Raw genomic sequence first — 20,130 nt, forward strand, 5'->3', positions numbered from 1 at the left:
CTAACATGGCCCCGCTCCGACAAGGCTCCATCTGAAAAAGGGGCGACACAAGGCTGGCAGAGACAGCTCATGGCCGAAAACTGCGAGACCCCAGCATGAACGGAGAGTTTTCATTTGACTCTGTATTTATACTACAGACACCATGTGATATAGTGTTCGCAACTCTATGCGAATGCTTTCGTCATAACCAAAGCACAGACCAGACCAGACCCAGATCCCATTTCTACCACAGTTATGCACACCCCATAAATTAGACCGGGCCCCAGACGGTCTATGACATGAATAAGAGTAAACCCATGCTTAGCACCTATGAACCGTTTTGTTTTCCATGCCGTCCTTGACCATGGTGCAAGGGGGTATTTGAAGTAGAGGTAGATGCCATATGAACCGGATTTATGTCTTTCCCACCGACGCCTTCATGAAACGCCGTGAAAACAAATGATCGTGACAAGTTGTGAACATCTAGAAATCCTCGTTGAAGTTGAGGCCGTTGGAATCTGTTTCAGTCTTCTCCTCCCCAGGAGAGGCGGGCTTCTCTTCCCGCTTGGAGGTCATGACGCCAGCCTTTTGATAATCGCCAACACGCTTCTCGAAAAAGTTGGTCTTGCCGGCAAGAGAGATGTTCTCCATCTAGCACCATGGTCAGTATCGACAAGAAAGGCGAGCAAGGGGGAGTGAGAGCTTACGAATGAGAAAGGATTTTGCGCATTGTAGTAGCGCTTGTTGCCCAATGCCAGTAGCAGGCGGTCAGCGACGAATTCAATATACTGTTGCATCAGCTTGGCGTTCATGCCGAGAAGGGCGACAGGCAAAGCATCAGTGAGGAATTCCTTCTCGATGGCGACAGCCTCAGTGATAACCTTTTCGATGAGTGCGGGCGCCGGCTTGTGCTTGAGATGTTGCATGAGCAGGCAAGCAAAGTCTGTGTGCATACCCTCGTCACGGGAGATGAGCTCATTGGAGAAGGTCAAGCCAGGCATCAGACCTAAGTGATGTTAGAGTCGAGATATATGGCGGTAACACAAGAAGCTTACCTTTGCTCTTGAGCCAGAAGATGGAAGCGAATGAGCCGGAGAAGAAGATTCCCTCGACTGCGGCGAAAGCGACAAGTCGTTGACCGAAGGTCGATTCTTCATCGGAGATCCATCTCAATGCCCAGTCGGCCTTCTTGCGAATGCAAGGGATGGTGTCAATAGCATCGAACAAATAGGTCTTCTGCTTATTATCCTTGACCTGCAAGCAAGTGAACAATACGCGTCAGTCAAAGCTTGTGAAATAAACGCAAGCAGGGCAGTGGACATATCTCTGATAGTAACTGCACTATCGACGAGACTGCTGTGAAGCTGGGAGGGCAGGAAAACGTACGTAGGTATCGATGAGCAGAGAGTACATCTCTGAGTGGATGTTCTCAATCATGATTTGGAAACTGTCGGGCAGATGTCAGAAACGTCTGATCTGCAGCCTAGACTCGACCTTACCCATAGAAGCAGCGGGCCTCTGGAATTTGCACCTCACCGCTGAAGCGCTCAAGCAGATTCTCGTTTACAATGCCATCTGAAGCAGCAAAGAAAGCCAAGATGTGAGAGATGAAGTATCTCTCGTCATCATTCAGACGGTTGTGCCAGTCATGGAGGTCTTTGGAGAGATCGACTTCTTCGGCTGTCCAGAAGCTCGCCTCGGCCTTCTTGTAGTGATTCCACTGTATCACGACACAGGTTAGTTATGGTCCGAGAAGTGCATGGCTAAGGCCCGGAAGCGTCTGGGATCGACTTACAATCTCATGGTACTTGATGGGGAAGAGCACGAAACGATGAGGGTTCTCCTTCAGGATATCCTCTTCAGCCTCCAGCTCTTTCATAGTCTTGGGTCGGTTTGACTCTTCAGGCTTGGGTGCGTCCTCTTGGACCTTCGTCACGTTGACCTTTTCAGTCATGTTTATCGCGACATCGACAGTGGTAGGGTTATTCTCTTTGTCTTCAACATTAAAGTCGAGTTTCTTGACGGGGCTGTCCTTGAATTTGAGGTTCTCGAGGCTCGAAGCCGCCTGCGCGTATGGTATTAGTTATGTACCTTTCCGCTCAATCGATGACGGCAGTGGCGAAAACGTACCTGCTTTGACGGCGTGATCTGAGTGTCCATTGTTTCTGTGGTGTGTCAATGCAATTGAGAACAAAGAAATAAAGCAAAGAGGTACTGGGAGGTATCAACTGGGTCGTTGTGAGACGCGAGGAATGGAAGAGGAATCAATGCTGGAAAAGCCGGAGACTGCACGGGTTTTAATTGAAATCGCGGTCACGCGCTAGCGCGACTTCGCGTTGCTGGACAGCCCGTGAATGACCCTGGCAGCTCTCCACTTCACATCAACATTGTGACCGTGACCACCGCGACTGTGGATTGCACATGGCCAGATCTGCCAGAGAATTGTGGATTTTCTTTACACAATGCTGAACAAGCTGGCGTGGTTGATGTCGTAACTGTTCCATTATCACCAACCATCTCAGGCAACAGCCTGGATTTGAGATGCATGATGACGGGAGCATCCATCGGAGACCCATCTAATCTCATCTTATCAGATGAATCTCTCTCGACGTCACGTGTCATCGTGTAGAAGCGTGTTTTAGCCTGCTGGGGTTCGATTAGACCTGCATTTGCATGGACCATTGCTCCTTCCGACCTGCTCTTCTCCTGCCCAGCTTTCTCTTCTGTCGGCCTTTTGTACCTGTCTCAGCGACCCTTTCCATGACCGGATGACCATTTCTGCCCCATCTAAGAGGCTGAAGCGTTCGGGATTGGCTTTCCCAAGAACCACTCGTTACTCAAATCCCAGTAATGGCCCTGCGCCCAGTCAGTCAGCAAACTTCCGACCCGGTGTAACGTGCTCTCGATACGTACGAGTGTCTGATGAACTCTTCTATTCGAGATGTTGCGTTCCCGACATTGCATGCCCAGCTTGATCTCCAAGTGTCGGATGCCGCTTGTCGTTGTTTGCTTGATGGTGGCCAGGTCATTTAGCTCGCTGAGAACCTTGCCATTGGCGGGATGGCATTCTGTCAAGCTGCTGATGTAGTACATATAAGCAGTACCTCCAGATCGAAGCTTATGCAGGTTGATGGCGATGATAGTCATCACCGCCGCTCCATATGTTGCCCAGAAGCGGTTGAGACGATCTTGATAGGTAGCGTCAGTCGTGGCGACGACACCGGGATATGTTATATGGCGAGCTAATCCATTGGCCTTCAGATCGTCGATGAGATGCCAAACGCGCTGGAAATAGCTAACGGTGGCCGCATTGGTGGCTGATGCTTGAAGCGCAGTGCGGAACCGATCGAACCAAGATCTGGTAGCCAAATGGGCGGATTACCAGTCTTCGGAGCTCTGGTAGCATCGTCGCCAGCCTTATCCATCCGTTGACGTGCTCAGCATGTTGCACAAGTATTCCAAATGGTCTGGGTGCAAGGTCCAAGTATCTGAGTCGCCCAAGGCCTACGTGGAGTGACGCAGCTGGGGGATTGACCTGTGCTCCGCCTGTTATCAAGTAAACGTCTCCCGGGTCTTGTACTCGAATTTGAACGTGCTGGTACCAGGCGGCTCTAGCGGTCTCGCGCAGTTTTCGACACACTAGGAAGACCGCAGTGCAATCGTACGGGGCGCGTCTCAATCGAAAGATATCCCAGAGGTCCTGCAACTGGTACCTCGGGACCGTGGAGGACATAAAGAGGAAAGAGAGTATGAGGATTAGGACCTCGTCCGGCAGGCCGACCAGTGAGTTCGTTGTGGAAGCGCTGTTGGGAGGCATGAGCACTCCACCAACCCGATTTGGCGGCATTTCAAGGCTTGGAAGGGAAGAAGGCTGTTGCGAAGCTACGAGGAGAAAAGAAATTCGAAGGCACAGACACCACGAGAGACGGGATTTGATTGATCGAAGGAGGACTCTTTGCTAAAGGGCTTCCCGAACTACAACAAGATCCGATGCCTACAGATTCGTGGGACAAAATCACATACTCTTGGCCGGAGGAACGCAACTAGTCTGCGTTCTGTCAAGACAAGCTCCGTGATAAAGGGACAGAGCTGCGCAACGGAGAACGGGGTGATGAATGGCCGCGATGAGTTCACGAGGAGACAACGCAAGGAGCAGACGGCGAACGGTCAAACGAACGACCAAGCAGCAAGAAAATGGACCTGGTCCAACCGAGCCCAACTAAAGAAGAAGACAGATAACGAGGCTGAACCCCTGAATGCCTTATATCTCGGGAAGAGGGAAGGACAATGATGTTTAAAGGAAGTTTCGTCCCGCTTAGTGGACGCGAGACAAACCAAAGGCAGCCTGTGAGGTTCTGTGCACAAGGCGGCGCCTTCGGGCTGTTTCGGTATGGAGGACTCTTATATTGCAAGCTCAGGCTTCGACTAATTGAGTAGGTGCGGACCACGTATGGCCAAAACACAGATTTTTTTTGAATGCTCAAGGCGTCCGTGTAGACCACAAGGAGTATCCTCCAGGCTGAACACTCGCAGCCTGTATTTGACCATCAGAAACAGTGCTGTCAACGCTGGCATTATCCGCTGGGCGTGCGTCTCTGCCAGACAGTTGTAATCCTGGCTTGAAAAAGGTAGTCACCTACAGCACAAAAGTCTGCTCAATCTGGGTGCCCATCCGAATACCAAATGCCAGATCCGGCAGTGACGCATCTGCTCCCTGTATTGTGTCAAAGACCAGGTATTATTGACCTCGTTGATAGCAGTTCTGGTCATATGCCCTCTGTCAAGCATTGCCACTTCTGGTTCAGTGAGGATTGCCACCTGCCTCTCATTGCTAATTGTGTCTACGGCTTCCACAGGACTCTAAATGCTCATAAGACGTGGTCCATCTTTCCCAATAAATCCCCAGCATACCGTAAATGTTAGTACAAACGCTGAGAATGCGAACCATGTGCCACACTATATGGCTCTCATAGCTTGTCCATGGTAGATCGTGGTAGGATCCTTGTCTCAACTCCTCGCACTAATTTGTTCGTTTGTTCTGCAAGGGACAAAGTAAGGATGGTATGCGGTAATATCCGAGCAAGGTGAGCTGAAAATCCCTTGTAGACACTGAGTAATCCTTCCGTTTTGACAGTCTTGTACAAGCAGTCGAAGATGCCTCCGTAGAGATTGCCGTGCTGGTTATATAATCTGGACATGACCGTGTCCTGCATGGTCAATGATTACGGTGACAAAGTGGATGCGTGGAGTAAACTTACGGGAGGATGCATGAAGCAGCAAACCACGAAGCCGCTAGCCGTAGAACTCAAGAGATGTAGGGCTGGTCCATCTTCCATTCCTGCATGGCGCATTAATCGTCTTTTGGCGAAAAAGTATGTCGGCAATTGAACAGAGCTTCCAGCTCCGGTCCTGACCATGGCGGCACCCATGCCTCTGTATAGACCTCTCACTCCTTCTCCCTTGTATATTTGCCTGACACCATCAATCGCGTTGCGGTATTTGTGTTGCGTTCCAACCGGGAGGAAGGGCGAGTATGATTGTAAGCGAGTCTTGACGAGGAAGAACGGAGAACCAGCCATGGCTCCTAGGATGCCTGAAGCAGCTCCGGAGAAGATGTTGACACCCAAAGACTGAACAGCGGAGTCCTTGAAAATGAGTTTTGTGCAGGCGGCTCTCATCGGCTCGTAGAAGCCCAAACGACATCCGTTGAGGAGGATCTGGTAAACGTATGCGCACCCAATCCCCCGGTAAATCCCACGAATGCCTTCGTTCTTCACAATGACTCCGACGCCATGAAAGGCGCCTTTGTATTTCTTGACTGCCACATCCTTCGACTGTAGTTCACCCTGTAGTTGTAGTCTGATCTTGACTGTCTCGAAAGGATGTGTCGCAGTAACGGCGCCGCAAGCTGCGATACCGCCCGCAATGAATGCACCAGTTGTGGTCGCCATGGTAGCCGGCCGATATCGCTGGGACACCTCGACCTCTCCTCCACTGCGATTCTATTGGGAAGATGAATTACAACCGAGGAGCGTGGCCATAGGAACGAACGAGGGTTATTAAAAGGTAAAGACTCGGCGGGTCAGCCTACGAGTAGGGCGTTCGCTGACGATGGACCACGCAAAACAATAGTGAATGATGGTGACTAAAAAATCCTAGTTGAAAGCTCGCACCAGGTCGTGAAAGCGGACTGTCCGGCTGCCGCGAATATCCCCAGTAAGCGAGCATTGCCAGGGGAGCCTTGCCGTAAATAGCTGTGCGTAGCCCACGGGCGCACCAGGCTGACAAAGGCCTGGAGAGCGGTCAGATCAGGCTCGGTGGCCCGGAGCAGCAAGCAAGTGCCTTGCCGTCCCAAGGATCTTCAGTAATAATTCGGTCAAGGGTTTGGCAGCACACCAGGCGCGTTCCTGCATCAGAATCATCTCTCCGCACTGCAGGCGCAATCCGCGCTTCAATTTTTTGGACACACTGTCACCATACTCTGAACAACAGCATCACACTGTATGTTCCGATTTCCTCTCTGGCAACATTTGACAGCTTGTCTTATGACTATCTCGATCCTGTTCATGCGCACGACTTGACTACAATTACAGCCTCTGGCTTGTTTCTGGCCATGGCTGCCATTCAACAAAAGGTCCAAGATGTGGTCAAACACTACCGGCCTGCAAGAGTGAACCCCTATGCCTCTTATCTTTCAATGTTTCAACTCCATGCTGACAAGACCTAGCAATTTCCCGGATCAACGCGACCCGATGGAACCGAAAGTCGAGTCACATCCCTAGATTTCGACGACGCTGGCGACTTCCTGGTTGCGGCCTCGGACGACGAGACGATGCAGGTGTACGACATCAAGGAGGGAAAGAGAACAAAGGTGATACCTAGCAAGAAGTATGGGATTCATCTCGCTCGATTCACCCATCATCCGCGGAATGTTCTCTTTGCGAGTACAAAACAAGAAGACTCTCTTCGACTGCTCGAACTACACAACGAAAGCTTCGTCCGATACTTCACGGCGCACACGGCACAAGTCACCTGCATAGCCTTATCGCCTGGGAGCGATCAATTCCTATCATGTGGAAACGACGACATGGTGTGTCTGTGGGACCTGAACTCAAGAAGCCCCCAGGGCAAATTGAAATTGGTCACACCCTACCTTGCTGCCTACGACCCCTCGGCCAACGTCATGGCTATAGCGTCTCAATCGACGTCCTCCATCCTTATGTATGATGTCAGGAATTTCGACAAAGCGCCCTTCGAAACAGTAGACATGGCACAAGCCGAGGATAGATACACCCCAACCACGAAAGGCCGGGCCTGGACTAAGCTGGAATTTTCCAATGATGGGAAGAGCATGCTTCTAGGAACCGACTACCACGGTCACTTCGTGCTAGATGCCTACGATGGATCAGTCAAATCGTTCTTGGTTGGCAAGACCAGCGGCACAGGACGAGCTGCACCAATCTCGACTTCAGGAAAACCACTGGGACAAGGGGATGCATGCTTTACACAAGATGGTCGATATGTCATTGGCGGCGCTGGTGATCAGTCTGATCTACTTGTCTGGGACACTCATGCTGCAACTGGTGGTCGGCAAGAGCCTATCGCCAGACTTGCAAGTCGTGGAATAAAGAGTGCCGTTGTGCAATGCAACCCACGCTACAACATGCTTGCAACTGCTGACACCAAGGTTTGCATGTGGTTGCCAGGAGACCAGATCAAAAATCCAGATCTTTGAGACGGACACAGGCATGGTTTTGACATGATAAAGGTTCCACTAACTATCATCGATGAGAATACGTGCTTCGCAGGACATGGAGCTGCGGATGGACGGCGCTGGAGGGTCTTGCCGCTTTGTGGACGAGATTCTGCTTCCGCCAATCGGAGTCGCCTCTGCTCCGCAGCAGATATCCCCTCTATTCTCCACACGACGGTTCTGCAAAACCCTACGCTTTTGCAGCAGAAATTGTTATAACGACGGTAGACTGCCATGTTAGATCCCGTCAATCACAGCCGAGACCCGCTGTCTGCAACCGACGACCCTGCGAATCTTCTGAGCAACCTGCAAAGCCGCGCACGATCGTTGTTGGATGAGTTTAGAGCCTATCAAGCACATCTCAAGTCTTACAACAAGCAGCATGAAGTGGAACTGAGAATTTTCAGACGCGGAGTTGAGTCTGAAGTAAAGAGCTTGGAGAGAATCACACAGAAATCCACGCTCGCGAGCGAAAAGGGCTCAGCTTTTCAAGAGAAGGAAGTGGAAAAATCACCCCAGTTGCACGCTTTACGGAGCTCGAATCTGTCATTCTTCGAAGCAGTCTGGGACGTTGCAAAGTCGAGTCATGCCATTACCGCCTTGGGAAAGAAGATATATTTCCCTCTCGCCAAAACGCGGAACAAAGAGGGACCTAATGATGCCATCTCAACTTGCAAACCGCATCCTCCGAAGGGCATGGTTCTTGTTGATATCGTAACCGACAACGGTTTGGAGTGGATCAAAGTCTCAACTATCAGCGAAAAACGGTTGCTCTTTGAGATGGCCAAGGAAGGGTGGGAATCCTATGCAGATTTTAGCGATGACAGTGGAACGGACAATGAAGAGGGATCTTCTAAGAGAAATACCAGCAAACTTGAGCTAGTGCGGCTTGCCGAAGAACTGCAGGCTGCGTCAAAGGGAGTCAGGGTACATTTTCGATATGTACATGTCCGTTTCGTTCTCCCTAACGTCCATGAGGGCGTGCTTGATGATGTGGACGAGTTTCTGGCCGACCTCAGAGCAACGGGTGTTGCTGTCCAATGTGGGCTCTCCCCAAAAGACACATATACAATCAAGCAGATTCCCAACTTTGATCGAATGCTGCCTGCAATAGCACCAGTGCCTCTGACTGACACGATCAACATCGACTGTACCATTCTCCTGGCCCTGATATCGGACATATCTCACCTGCGGCGGCGAGACATGTCGGCGGGATGCAATCCTACTTCCTCGACATTCCACAAAGCTATTCAGAGGCAAATCGAATCCGAGGAATGTCACCCGCTTCTGCCGGAAGAGATATATTCTGTACTGTCCGGTCGGGCTCTCGAATGTACGGCTCATGCAGCACAAAGAATGCGTGAGATCGTCCAGTGTATGGGTACTACGAGCGAAAGAACCCGCGCAGATATTGTCCTTGGTGAAGGACCTTTCGGGGGACAACCAAGTTCAGGTTTACGCCGGGCTTTTGCTGAACATTCTATACATGCTGTGCCGGATCAGATACAATTTCCTATCAAGGTCGTTGATTTCGGTGCAGACGGGCTTTTCTCTCCGCGCAGGAACGATTCCAGCCAGGCGGCTCTGAGATGCAACGACTTCACCTTTTCGATTGCTAGCCGGGTGGTATCCGTGATGCCTCTTACAGCCATAAATTCTTCTGTCTTCCTGTACGGGTGGGTTCGACGCATTGTCACACTTACAAGCAATCGAGCTGTTGCGACTGGCCTTCTCAAGACGATCAATGAGCTGCTTGACGAGCACGAAGAGGACGAGTCCGCAGGCATTGACGCTAGCGAAAGCTTTGTCGGTCCACATATCTACATTTGCGACACTGCACGGAGTTTGGTTGGGAAGACCAAGAGTAAACCAACAGAACAGCCATGTGTCGAGCACAGCCCTCCTGATGAAGGTGATTCGTAGGAGGGCCGATTACTGGGAATACGGGACAGGTTGTCGATATGCTGACCACGAAATGATCGAAGATATCTCCGTCCTCCCATTTTTCTCATTCTTCTACTTATGGTACCGCGTGCTTTCTTCCCGCCGATCTGCGCCATTTCATGGCGCTATCAACATTGAATCATTTGTGCACCAGTAGCCATAGAACACTTAAGGTCTTGCGCCTACTTCGAGATTCTGGATACATTGAGGCGTGAGATGCTGGATGAAGGAAATGTGAAGGGTGGATCATTAGTGACGCGGCGCATCCGACGACCCGCCAGTAGTGCTCCGCCTACGCCAACGATACTCGAGCAGCCTGTTGGATCAACAACACCTTTGATTATCTGCGCAGCCAGGACTAAATATTATTCACATCGTTCTCCGCCACAGTCATATTTGACGGCTCATTCACCCCGTCAACATGCGCTACGATTGAGAGCCTGTATAACTTGCTGCCGAGATCACATCCTCGTCCCCCTTTCTGACCACCATACCCGGTATATTCGTCTCTTCTCAACCTCTCCGCCTGCAGCGCCTTACACGCACAGGCACAGGCATTATGAAGCGATGGGTCCCGTCCCTGGGCCTGCTGGCATACCTCGCGACCCTCGTCGCTGGTAACGAAGTGAAATTGGTTAGCCCGCTCCGTTCATCTCTCGCATCCGGCGTCATCATGCTAATTCTTGCAGAAACAAGACGACGCCAACCGGCAACGATGCAGCGGCATGTACAGCCGCAAATCTTGGGGTGGCTCCGTCGAGCCATTCATCCTCGTTAAATACCTGCCCGACCACACCGAAGACGACACCGACCCGATTTCTTCCCTCATCATCTTCGAATGGACCGACGAGCCCCTGATTGGCCGCATGCCCGAAGGCAGCACCAGCTACCGAGATCTCCAAACAATATGCACGCCCGACGCCGTGGGCCAGAAGCTCTGCGAAGAGGAGGACATCGGGTCTTTCATCCTCGCGCCGAACGCGACCTCACTTGCAAAGAATCCTATCTACAATGAAGCCATTCATCTCAAGGACCCGAAGGCGATCAACTATCCGATTCGTCGGACGGGATACTACTGCGTCAGCACGTATGCCTTTAGTGACCACGAGTATGATGCGGTGGTGGAGTTTCGCAATTCTTACGGCGAATTGCCCGCGGCCCAGATTGCGAAACTCCCCTTCTACGGCGGCCTGACGATAGTGTACGCTGTGCTGGGTGCCTTCTGGGCCTTCCTCTATGTCCAGAACAGATCCGACATATTGCCTGTGCAGAACTACATCACCGCGACCATCGTCTTCCTGATTGTCGAGCAGCTCATGACATGGGGGTTTTACGACTACCAGAACCGTCACGGCAACAACACATTGAACAAGGTGTTCATGATCATCGTGTCGATCCTGAATGCCGGGAGAAACTCGCTGAGCTTTTTCTTGCTGCTGATCGTGTGCATGGGCTTCGGCGTGGTCAAGCCCTCGCTCGGCCGGACCATGATATACGTGCGAATCCTAGCGGCCGCACATTTCATATTCGGCGTGATCTACGCTGTCGCAAGCATGGCCGTGACGCCCGAGTCCGTGGGCCCATTGATACTGTTTGTCATTCTCCCACTCGCCGGAACACTGACGGCGTTCTACGTCTGGACACTGTCCAGCCTTAACGTCACGATTAAGGACCTGGTCGACCGCAAGCAGAAGACCAAGGCGTTGATGTACAGGAAGTTGTCGTGGTGTATCTTGGGGTCCATATTGGTGATTTTCGCGTTCTTCTTCGTGAACAGCTTTGCATTCGCGGGCAGTAGCGAGGCCGACTTCGTGCCCAAGCATTGGCAGACGCGGTGGTTTGTACTGGATGGGTGGCTAAATCTGGTGTATCTGTTCGATATTGCGTTTGTTGCCTATCTCTGGCGGCCGACGGCGAACAATAGGCGTTTCGCTATGAGTGATGAAGTGAGTTCTTCCGCTGTTCAGGAAAGATTTCCGGAAATTTGGCTGACAAGTCGGACTAGTTGGCCCAAGATGACGACGGCTTCGAGATCAGAAGTATTGCGGACTCATTTTCTGATGATGAAGAAACAGCGCGGAAAGATCACGAGCGCGAAGTCGGCCCGACTGGAGGGGCTTCAACTTCGCTTACGGACGCCGTTAATATATCACCAAGGAAAGCATCACCAGCACCAGCGTTGCAGAACAACAGCAGAGCCCCGCCGAATCCGCCGCGACCGAGGGAGTCGTTGGACGGAGAGACGATTTTCGCTGTCGGGGACGATGGAATAGAGTGGAGTGATGGCGAAGAAGAGAGTGACGATGAGCACAAAAAGTTAACAAGCAAGTAGACTCTTGTCCAGACGGATTGGTCTGCTACCTGAGGAGAGTCTTGCGCACGAACCGCGATGATTGCCATGCTACTGGCATGTGGTGCTGGCGGATGTTACGAATAGCAACATGAACCAGGCTTTGGAAGGATGAAGTCTTGTAATATAATCTGTCCAGCCTTCTCGCGTGGGCATTCTTCAATGCAAAAGGGATTTATTTACTGCATGAGTTTTCAGTTAGAGGAATAGCCATTGCTAGAATTTCTATATGTCGGTGGTGACTTTTGACAGTAAATAGTGACAGCGACACGTTGTCCAGAGACTATCTATCGCAACGATACTGGTGCACCTACTACTGTGCGCTATTGAGCCAGTGCGGCATCGCAGCGAGAGCCGGCTTGATCTGGGATATGAGTACTCCGTAAGGATCAATCGAGATGTGCCGAACCGATGTTCAAGGTAATTGTGACGGTCATTGACAGATCTATACGGTAGCGCCTTGAATCTCGCCTTGCTGTGACGCTGGGTCCAAATGGTATACACGACAGAGCGTGTGCTGTGCTTTGCTGCCGTCCGGTCTCATCAGGATGCACCCAATTTCTTTGCTCGGTCAGATGCGATCTCGCACATTGCCTGACAATTCGCAGTTAGCAGTTAGCAGTGATCCGCAAAGCCGTTTGGGCAATGTAACGCCGCCTCGAGGAGACATACCGTGATCGCATCCCGCTTCTCCTGCTTCAGATCTCCCCGTTCTATCCGCTTCTGCATGTCCGCCATGATGACGGGCCGAGATCGTCCGTCCACAAAAACCCTGCACGGGTCCGAGTCAGCGGTCGCGAAGGGAGCGCGTCGTTCTAGAAACTGGTCGAAGCCGAGCTTCGTGGGAGGATGACAACTTACACATATCTCAGCCCTGGGAAGGTCTCTTCATATTTTCTGTTCATCTCCGCCAGCATGGCTGTCTCTCCTTCACCGCCTTGATTGAGCTGAGCTTGCTCCTTGCGACTCTGCTCGCTCTCGACCTTTTTCTCGCCAAGACGTGGATGAGCCGAGAGAATTGCTTCGAGCCATTTGTTGTCGCTTTCCAAATTCGACTCGGAGAGGTCTGTCAGTTGCTTGCCGACAGCCTCGATGAGCTCATCGTATGAATAATACGTATTCTCTCGGAGTAAGTTAACAGACAGGGTATGAAGTTGTTGACATGGCTCAAATAGTAGGTCTAGCACTTGCGCTCTCTCTTCAGTATCGAGGGTTGGCAACTCCGTGATGGGTGGTAGTGTGGCCATGATGTATGAGGGAACAATCTCCTACGAGCACCAATTGTCTTCAGTTCGTGAACAGTAGAGCACGCGTATGAAATACAAGCAAAAGGTGCAAAGTTGAATGTTTTCCTCCATTTCAATGAAAGCGTGAAACAAAACTCCAACGTCATATCACATCGCTAAGCTCCGAACAGTGAACCACGAGTAAACAACGGATCACGTGGGTTGGCGTTGACCCAAGGGAAAGATGTGCATACGGAGAACTGAGCGCCACGCATGGCATTACCACCTTAAAGAGTGTGTATTTCCTCGATGGCTGGCAGATAAAGGCTCCATGTGGTAGGGCAGCGACCACGTGAAGAAACTAGGTATTCCCATATCTCGTATTTTGAACGTGAGGCACGGAAAAAGAATCATATGCCGCACAAATTGCGCCATCGACAAGGGTGGTGCGATCAGCTGTGGATTTTTCCCATCATACCTTACATGATAGACATGATAGGAACTCGGACAGAGACTGACATAGAGACTGGGGGAAGTAAAAAGAAAGCTTTGTAACTCCTGTCAGATGATCGACCGAGCCGCAGTCACAAACGGTGCGTCGGATCTGGTGTCAACACAGCTTCTGACAGATACACCAAAAAGTTGTTGGCAGGTACATTTCAAATGGACGAGTAAGGTACGTCCAGTATCAGGTGCCTTCGCTCGCACGAGGAACGGAGCATCTCCGAAGCCAAAAGAGATTGGCAGAGATCGCCAACATGATATCTGGTCCTCAAAGTGACTGCGATTATTACGGAGTACGGAGTACCGAGTAGTTCTTTCGAGCTTCAAGCGCAAGTTCGCTCCGCCAGCAGATCGATGGTTTTGTCAAGCACGAAGTCCGGCAAGCCGTAAGAGCGATAGTCCGTTGATGGTCGTGGATGGACCACGATGGATTCAACTGTCGCTGGCTTCTGGCCTCACAAGCCAACCGGGGCCAGCTGCAGGCTCGCGAAATTGGTCCTTGTTTTGGGTGAAGATGGTCGAATAAGGCTCCGGACGGAGACCTTGTTCGGGCTGTTTGAGGTCAACGGCACCCCACCATGGCGCATCAGATGTGGGTGAGACATGGGTTTGGTCTGCCACCAACTGCCATTACCCTTGTCGTGCCTGGTCTAGGTTCGCTTCGTAGCTGACTTTTGGGTGTGTGGCCCTTTGGGATGCCCCCTGAATCTGCAGACAGTGTTCCGCGCTGTGCTCGATTGGTGCTGCTCCTGCATGTGGGTTCCCCTCGAACATGCGTCTCCAGACTTTTGGCGCTTCTTTATCTGGTAATAGGGTTGACTGGTGAAGGAACCCTGAGTCTCTTGCACTCCGTGCCCTGTATCCCTATGTTCTTCATCTGTAGGTGTCAGTCTTGAACCACCGTGGCTTCGGCCCTCTCAAATGCAGCTGAAGAATGTCATTAAATGGGCTTGATGGAGCTGCGGTTGCCGGAGCGCACCAGGCTGCGCTGGCTGAAGCTGGAGGATGGTACGTCTTGTCTTGTCGGATGCAAAGAGGTCCGAAGAGATTGCGCTGACATGTCGGGCATCAGGTTCCTCCTCAAGTACGTCACCCGCGACACAGTCGAATTGTTGCAGAAGGGAACAGGAGGGGTGCAGGAAGTGAGAGGTGTGGTCGAAAAGTATGAGGAAAAGTCACCGCTTTACGGCTTGGTGCAATATAGGCGCAAGAAGGTCATTCTCAAATATGTGCCAGAGGGAACATCGCGACTGTTACAAGGTTTGTCATCACCACTGTCGACACGTTTTATGATGTTGTCCTGCCGCCCACCGCATGGCTGACTTGAATTTACAGTGCGGCTGACCGTCCAATTTCAATCCGTCCTGGAAACGTTCACACCGCATGACATCGTGTTCTCGTTTACAGTCGCGTCGGAACTAACTGATTCGGCACTTGGCTTGAGCACAATGCTCCTGCCATCTGCAGCATCCTTGACCTCTTCGAGCTCATCCCTACGACGACGAAGACTGGATGAAATCACTGAAGATGCTGAAGAAGGCACACCAGCGCCCGAAGAGAATATCATACACCCAGCGCAAGTGGAAGAACCCCCGGCACCGAGCTATGGAAGGCGCGAGTTGGATGAGCTACCGGCAAGCGCGGTGCTGGCGAAAGCGCTTTTGGCAAAGAGAAAAGAAGAGGCTGCTGCAGGTCAGACCGCAGACTCCGCACATTCCGAGACTCCTCTGCCTCAACCCAAAGCTTCCCTCTCCTATAGAGCAACAGCCTCACCGGTACCTACGATAGACAAGGCACTGCCTGATACGCCTGAATCGACACCACCCACCACGAGCGAAGGCGAGCCTGCCAGAGCACCTGACTTTGAAGCTGCGAGTAACATACTGCTGGACGCGACGAACAGAGATCCAACGGAGCCACCGACGCCACGGCCGCTCCATTCTCGTCATCTATCAACTGCCGAGTCAGACAGCATTAGTCAGTGGAGCAGCAACGTTGCCTCCTATGCCACCGTCAAGGCCAAAAAGAAAAAGCTAGGACCTAGGCCCCATGTCGAAACAACCCATCGTCCGAAGACTTCAGGCACAACGGATAGCAGCATCAGTGTACGGCCAGTCGCAAACCTCCCCCACAGTATCCGTGTGAGCGGTAGGCCCTTGCTTTCGCTGTCGGGTCGCCCAGGCTCTCAGCAATCAACTCGCAGCGTCCCGGGCCGCTTCGCTAATTCCACCCATTCCTTCAATGGACCGCCCCCGTTACCTTCTCTATCTCACATCCAATCCCTATACAATCCGATCGAGAGCCGACCCGCGATATCCAGAGCTGCCTCTGTCACAACGGAAGTATCTACAGCCACTCCAGAGAAGCTGAGGATGATGAAAGCCCTGCAATTACGCAAACGAAATATGCTGCTGGCGCAAAGATCTACATTGTCACCCACCACCTCGCACGCTCCTAATGCTTCAGAGACTAGTCTCAGCACCGTCGCCTCTAGCAATGACCTGTCTACCGTGCCAAGCCAAGAACAGCTGTCTAACATTGAGGAGGAATCGAAAATGACACAGTCATCCGCTACGACCTCTCCGACGTTCATGACAAATATCTCGGGAGAGCGATCGACAAAGGCATCCTCATTTACGGAGCAGGACGATGTTTCGCGGAAGCGGCGGTCACTATCCTCTGCTACAAGTTCGTCTATCACTCCCAAAGCTCCCGTTCAGGACAGCCAAACACCGACGAAAGCTCTGGACTCTCCAAGACATGGCAGATCATGGGACAGCAGAAAACTAGGCGTTCCGTTTTCTGAGAGTGAGGAGTCTGATTTTGCCAAAGGAGAATCTATTCCGCACCAAGACCGACAGTTTCAGGCATCTAATGTGGTTAGGCCTTCGACAATAGTTCCTTCTGCAAAGTCACCCACTAAATCAAAGCGCCACGCACCACCTCAACCACTGCGACTAGCAGGTGGTGATACCTCAGCATCAGATCTCTCGGAAGACGAGTCGCTCATGGATGATATCCACAATGCCACAGTCCATGAAGCGAAACCAATATCTGTTGCACGATCCCCCGTCACTCCCATCTTGTCTAAAGGAAGCTCCGACAAGCTGCGTGAACTTGTGAGCAAGTCGTCACATTCCAATCATCCTTCTAGACCGAGTCGTGGAAGCACACCCGACACGAAACCTGGTAGTAGGTCCGGTAGCGTACGCAGTGTATCAACTGCGCTACCTCAATGGCCGCCTGTGCAAGCTGAAACAATGCCCCTCCCACTTACGAAGAAGCCGACTCTAGGCACCGGCATTTCGAAGCGTATCAAGGCTTTGGAGGTGCTGACAGCAAAGGATACGAACACACAACAGCCTGCTCCACCTGCCCGAGAGACGAGTGGTAGAAGGTCAGCATTCTCAGCCTTTATCAAACGCTCATCACTTGTGGGAAATCAGCCAAAACTAAATGCTTCTACGGATGTGTCACCACCGAAGAAACTCCCCGCTTTCATTCCTCAATTCGACCATTCCAAGCATGCCCAAGATGCAAATGAGCACAGACGACCTTCTGTCGACAGCTATGCCCCTTTCCATAAAGCAGATACCATATCTGTCACTGCCAAAATCGTCCGCGATCCCAGCAGCAAGCACCCTCCTATGTCACCAAGTTCCAGTTATAATACACCTCTCAACTTATTCCGAAGTCCACTAATCGTGGAGCATGAGAAGCACGAAAATATTTCACGGGAAGATTCGTTTGCGTCCATGCAGTCTGGCACCAAAAGCCCTACCAAATCAGATAGAGGCAGATTCTCTTTCTCTTCTCACCGTTCTTCTTCTCACCCCAACCTCCCACGTTCAGAATCCGACCACAGCAAAATTTCACAAAGCAGCACCCACAAGAAGCATGGACCACGGTCTGCGAGTGATGCCGCTTCTATCTCCGAGGAGAAATCGAAAACATCCAGGACGAGCCGCTTGATGAAGCGGGTCTCGAATCTGACATCGTCGCGCACTAAAGGTCAATTGGGTTCGAAAGAGCAATCACATCCAAACACGATTCAAGAACAATCGGAGTCTTTGAGGGACAATTCTGTTGGGGAGTCCCTGATGCACGTTGTCGATATTGGGGACGTCAATGTGCAGTTTCCCGAATCACTATTGTGGAAGCGGCGCTTCATGAGGATAGACGATCAAGGATATCTCATATTCTCACCACCCATGACGGACGCCAACATGAAGAGCGTCAGTCGGAAGTACCATTTAAGCGACTTCAATCGACCGTCGTTACCCGACCTTGAAAGAGAAGAGATAGCCTGGAGCATTGTTCTTGATCTGAAGGATGGGAGATGTGTGCAGTGTGCATGCGAAAGCAAGATTTCTCAGCAACAAGTGCTACAAAGTGAGTAGTAGTCAACTTCCGTATAGTGTTCGTTGCTGACCTGTATCCAGTGCTTGTCGATGCACACAGCGCTTATCATCAGGTATATAGTGCTGGAGGATGATATTTCAAAAGCTGATTCCAGAGGCAACAGAAAGCATGACGACTAATCGAGTTTCGCAATACCCCTTCGCCTGGATTTAAACGATTGATGAGTAACAAGCAAAGGCGCTGGATGGGTCGACAAGCCATTTAGGCCGGAGGTATTGGCAAATGCGAGATTTTGCTCCTGCATGCGGAAGAAGGACAGGACCTTGTACCTATATACATACCCCCGACAGCCTAATGTGTATCCAGCAGCGTCAATCCCAAGATCCCTGGGGGGCTTTTTTTGCAATGTATAAAATGGTGGAAATGTGAGATGATAAGTAATCGGGAGAGGACTCAGAGGAGGCTTATTAGAGGCTAGTTAGGCAAGGCTGAGCCTTAAGGAGCATCATGGAGACAGGTGTCTTTTCCGATGCTTGGAAATCATGGGCATTATTCTGAGACCCTCTGACCCTGGACCCGCTCGAAATAGTAGTGAAGCGCAGCGTCACCGCAGGCAAATGTTCAAAACTCCATCCTCGAACATACATCAGTCCTTTCATTCTCTCCTTCCTCTATCCCTCCTTTCTACACACTCATATCGTTGAGCCCTCACATTGTTGCTTACAGATACACTACATCCTCTTACATTCAGCGCCACGATGGTGCACCTCCGTTCTCTCCTCTCCCTGGCGGCACTCGCCCTGCCCCTCGTAACCGCCGCCTCAGACGTGATCAACCTGATTCCTTCAAACTTCGACAGCGTGGTCTTCGAGTCCAATAAGCCCGCTCTCGTCGAATTCTTCGCCCCCTGGTGCGGTCACTGCAAGAACCTCGCTCCGGTATATGAAGAGCTGGCCACCGCGTTCGCCTCGTCCGGTAACAAAGTGACCATCGCCAACGTCGACGCGGACAAGCACAAAGATTTAGGCAAGAGATTCGGTGTCCAGGGCTTTCCGACTCTGAAGTGGTTCGACGGTAAACCTGGCAGTCAGCCTGAGGATTACAATGGCGGTCGCGACCTGGAGTCCTTGACCAAGTTCGTCGCCGAGAAGAGCGGTACCAAAGCCAAAGGCCCCAAGAAGGCGCCCAGCCATGTGGAGATGTTGACAGACCAGACCTTCAAGACTGAAATTGGTGGTGACAAAGATGTTCTTGTGGCGTTTACGGCGCCCTGGTGTGGTCGTACGTAACCCCGTGCTCTCACGGCCCCGTCCTGTGGAAGAAATAGCTGCTGATGTGAGTGAACAGATTGCAAAACCTTGGCCCCAACATGGGAGAAAGTCGCCGCCGACTTTGCGTCCGAACCGTCGGTCTTAATCGCCAAAATCGACGCGGAAGCCGAGAATTCCAAAGCCACAGCGCAGGCTCAAGGGGTCACGGGCTATCCTACCATCAAATTCTTCCCTAAGGGCAGCACCGAGCCCGAAACATACAGCGGCGGACGTAGCGAAGAGGCCCTCGTGGACTTTATCAATTCCAAGGCTGGAACGTACCGACTCCCTGGCGGTGGACTGAACAGCCAGGCGGGAACAATCGAAGTGATCGACAGTGTGCTTGCGAAGTACATCACACAAGGTGGGATCAAGGACATCGAGAAGGCGACTGCCGATATCAAGAAGGCTACACAAGGTCTCAAGGATAAGAGCGTGGAGTACTACCTTCGCGCCTTGTCTAAGCTCACAGGCAACCCCGAGTACGCGATGAAAGAGCAGACACGGCTAGCCGGGTTGTTGAAGAAGGGTGGTCTCGCGCCGGAGAAGATTGATGATTTGCAGAAACGCAGTAACATTTTGGCCAAGTTTTTGGTTAAAGATGAAGGGAAGAGCGAGTTGTAAGATTCCAGACCATGTTAGGAATATGCGGTCTGCGAGTGACGAAAATTCAATGGTACACCGGGCGAAATCGACAAATGG

The 20,130-nt window shown here is 51.6% G+C and overlaps 9 protein-coding genes across 10 annotated transcripts; 5 read left to right on the forward strand and 4 right to left on the reverse strand.

The window, feature by feature from the left end:
• Nucleotides 1–92: 92 nt before the first annotated feature.
• PV05_00569 (ribonucleoside-diphosphate reductase small chain) lies at nucleotides 93–2,303 on the reverse strand. The gene is made up of 7 exons (XM_013465472.1): nucleotides 2,110–2,303; nucleotides 1,775–2,044; nucleotides 1,479–1,699; nucleotides 1,366–1,426; nucleotides 1,035–1,233; nucleotides 687–985; nucleotides 93–630 (listed from the first exon to the last, which is right to left on the reverse strand). The coding sequence occupies exons 1-7, from the start codon at nucleotides 2,137–2,139 to the stop codon at nucleotides 463–465; spliced, it is 1,248 nt and encodes a 415-aa protein (XP_013320926.1). The 5' UTR covers nucleotides 2,140–2,303; the 3' UTR covers nucleotides 93–462.
• A 463-nt stretch (nucleotides 2,304–2,766) lies between these two features.
• PV05_00570 (uncharacterized protein) lies at nucleotides 2,767–3,126 on the reverse strand (the record flags this gene model as incomplete). The annotated part of the gene is made up of 2 exons (XM_013465473.1): nucleotides 2,767–2,835; nucleotides 2,893–3,126. 2 exons carry the CDS (start codon nucleotides 3,124–3,126, stop codon nucleotides 2,767–2,769), a joined length of 303 nt encoding a protein of 100 aa, XP_013320927.1.
• Nucleotides 3,127–4,328: 1,202 nt separating this feature from the next.
• PV05_00571 (uncharacterized protein) lies at nucleotides 4,329–6,170 on the reverse strand. Its single transcript, XM_013465474.1, has 2 exons — nucleotides 5,238–6,170; nucleotides 4,329–5,186 (listed from the first exon to the last, which is right to left on the reverse strand). Exons 1-2 carry the CDS (start codon nucleotides 5,928–5,930, stop codon nucleotides 4,947–4,949), a joined length of 933 nt encoding a protein of 310 aa, XP_013320928.1. The 5' UTR covers nucleotides 5,931–6,170; the 3' UTR covers nucleotides 4,329–4,946.
• Nucleotides 6,171–6,592: 422 nt separating this feature from the next.
• PV05_00572 (uncharacterized protein) lies at nucleotides 6,593–7,714 on the forward strand (the record flags this gene model as incomplete). The annotated part of the gene is made up of 2 exons (XM_013465475.1): nucleotides 6,593–6,649; nucleotides 6,707–7,714. The coding sequence occupies 2 exons, from the start codon at nucleotides 6,593–6,595 to the stop codon at nucleotides 7,712–7,714; spliced, it is 1,065 nt and encodes a 354-aa protein (XP_013320929.1).
• A 252-nt stretch (nucleotides 7,715–7,966) lies between these two features.
• PV05_00573 (uncharacterized protein) lies at nucleotides 7,967–9,655 on the forward strand (the record flags this gene model as incomplete). The annotated part of the gene is made up of 1 exon (XM_013465476.1): nucleotides 7,967–9,655. One exon carries the CDS (start codon nucleotides 7,967–7,969, stop codon nucleotides 9,653–9,655), a length of 1,689 nt encoding a protein of 562 aa, XP_013320930.1.
• Nucleotides 9,656–10,027: 372 nt separating this feature from the next.
• PV05_00574 (uncharacterized protein) lies at nucleotides 10,028–12,268 on the forward strand. Its single transcript, XM_013465477.1, has 3 exons — nucleotides 10,028–10,310; nucleotides 10,366–11,622; nucleotides 11,682–12,268. Exons 1-3 carry the CDS (start codon nucleotides 10,236–10,238, stop codon nucleotides 12,006–12,008), a joined length of 1,659 nt encoding a protein of 552 aa, XP_013320931.1. The 5' UTR covers nucleotides 10,028–10,235; the 3' UTR covers nucleotides 12,009–12,268.
• Nucleotides 12,218–13,643, reverse strand: PV05_00575. Of its 2 annotated transcripts, XM_013465479.1 has the most exons (3): nucleotides 12,888–13,643; nucleotides 12,699–12,798; nucleotides 12,218–12,620 (listed from the first exon to the last, which is right to left on the reverse strand). In XM_013465479.1, the coding sequence occupies exons 1-3, from the start codon at nucleotides 13,271–13,273 to the stop codon at nucleotides 12,570–12,572; spliced, it is 537 nt and encodes a 178-aa protein (XP_013320933.1). In that variant the 5' UTR covers nucleotides 13,274–13,643; the 3' UTR covers nucleotides 12,218–12,569. The 2 variants fall into 2 exon arrangements, with proteins under 2 accessions (XP_013320933.1, XP_013320932.1); XM_013465478.1 differs by having other exon boundaries at nucleotides 12,699–13,643.
• Nucleotides 13,644–14,690: 1,047 nt separating this feature from the next.
• PV05_00576 (uncharacterized protein) lies at nucleotides 14,691–18,290 on the forward strand (the record flags this gene model as incomplete). Its single annotated transcript, XM_013465480.1, has 5 exons — nucleotides 14,691–14,764; nucleotides 14,829–15,016; nucleotides 15,092–18,148; nucleotides 18,199–18,230; nucleotides 18,282–18,290. The coding sequence occupies 5 exons, from the start codon at nucleotides 14,691–14,693 to the stop codon at nucleotides 18,288–18,290; spliced, it is 3,360 nt and encodes a 1,119-aa protein (XP_013320934.1).
• Nucleotides 18,291–18,876: 586 nt separating this feature from the next.
• On the forward strand, nucleotides 18,877–20,052 carry PV05_00577 (protein disulfide-isomerase domain; the record flags this gene model as incomplete). The annotated part of the gene is made up of 2 exons (XM_013465481.1): nucleotides 18,877–19,399; nucleotides 19,466–20,052. The coding sequence occupies 2 exons, from the start codon at nucleotides 18,877–18,879 to the stop codon at nucleotides 20,050–20,052; spliced, it is 1,110 nt and encodes a 369-aa protein (XP_013320935.1).
• Between the last annotated feature and the right edge of the window lie 78 nt (nucleotides 20,053–20,130).

This window comes from Exophiala xenobiotica (genome assembly GCF_000835505.1).
Source record: "Exophiala xenobiotica strain CBS 118157 unplaced genomic scaffold supercont1.1, whole genome shotgun sequence".
Classification (NCBI taxonomy): Eukaryota; Fungi; Ascomycota; class Eurotiomycetes; order Chaetothyriales; family Herpotrichiellaceae; genus Exophiala; species Exophiala xenobiotica.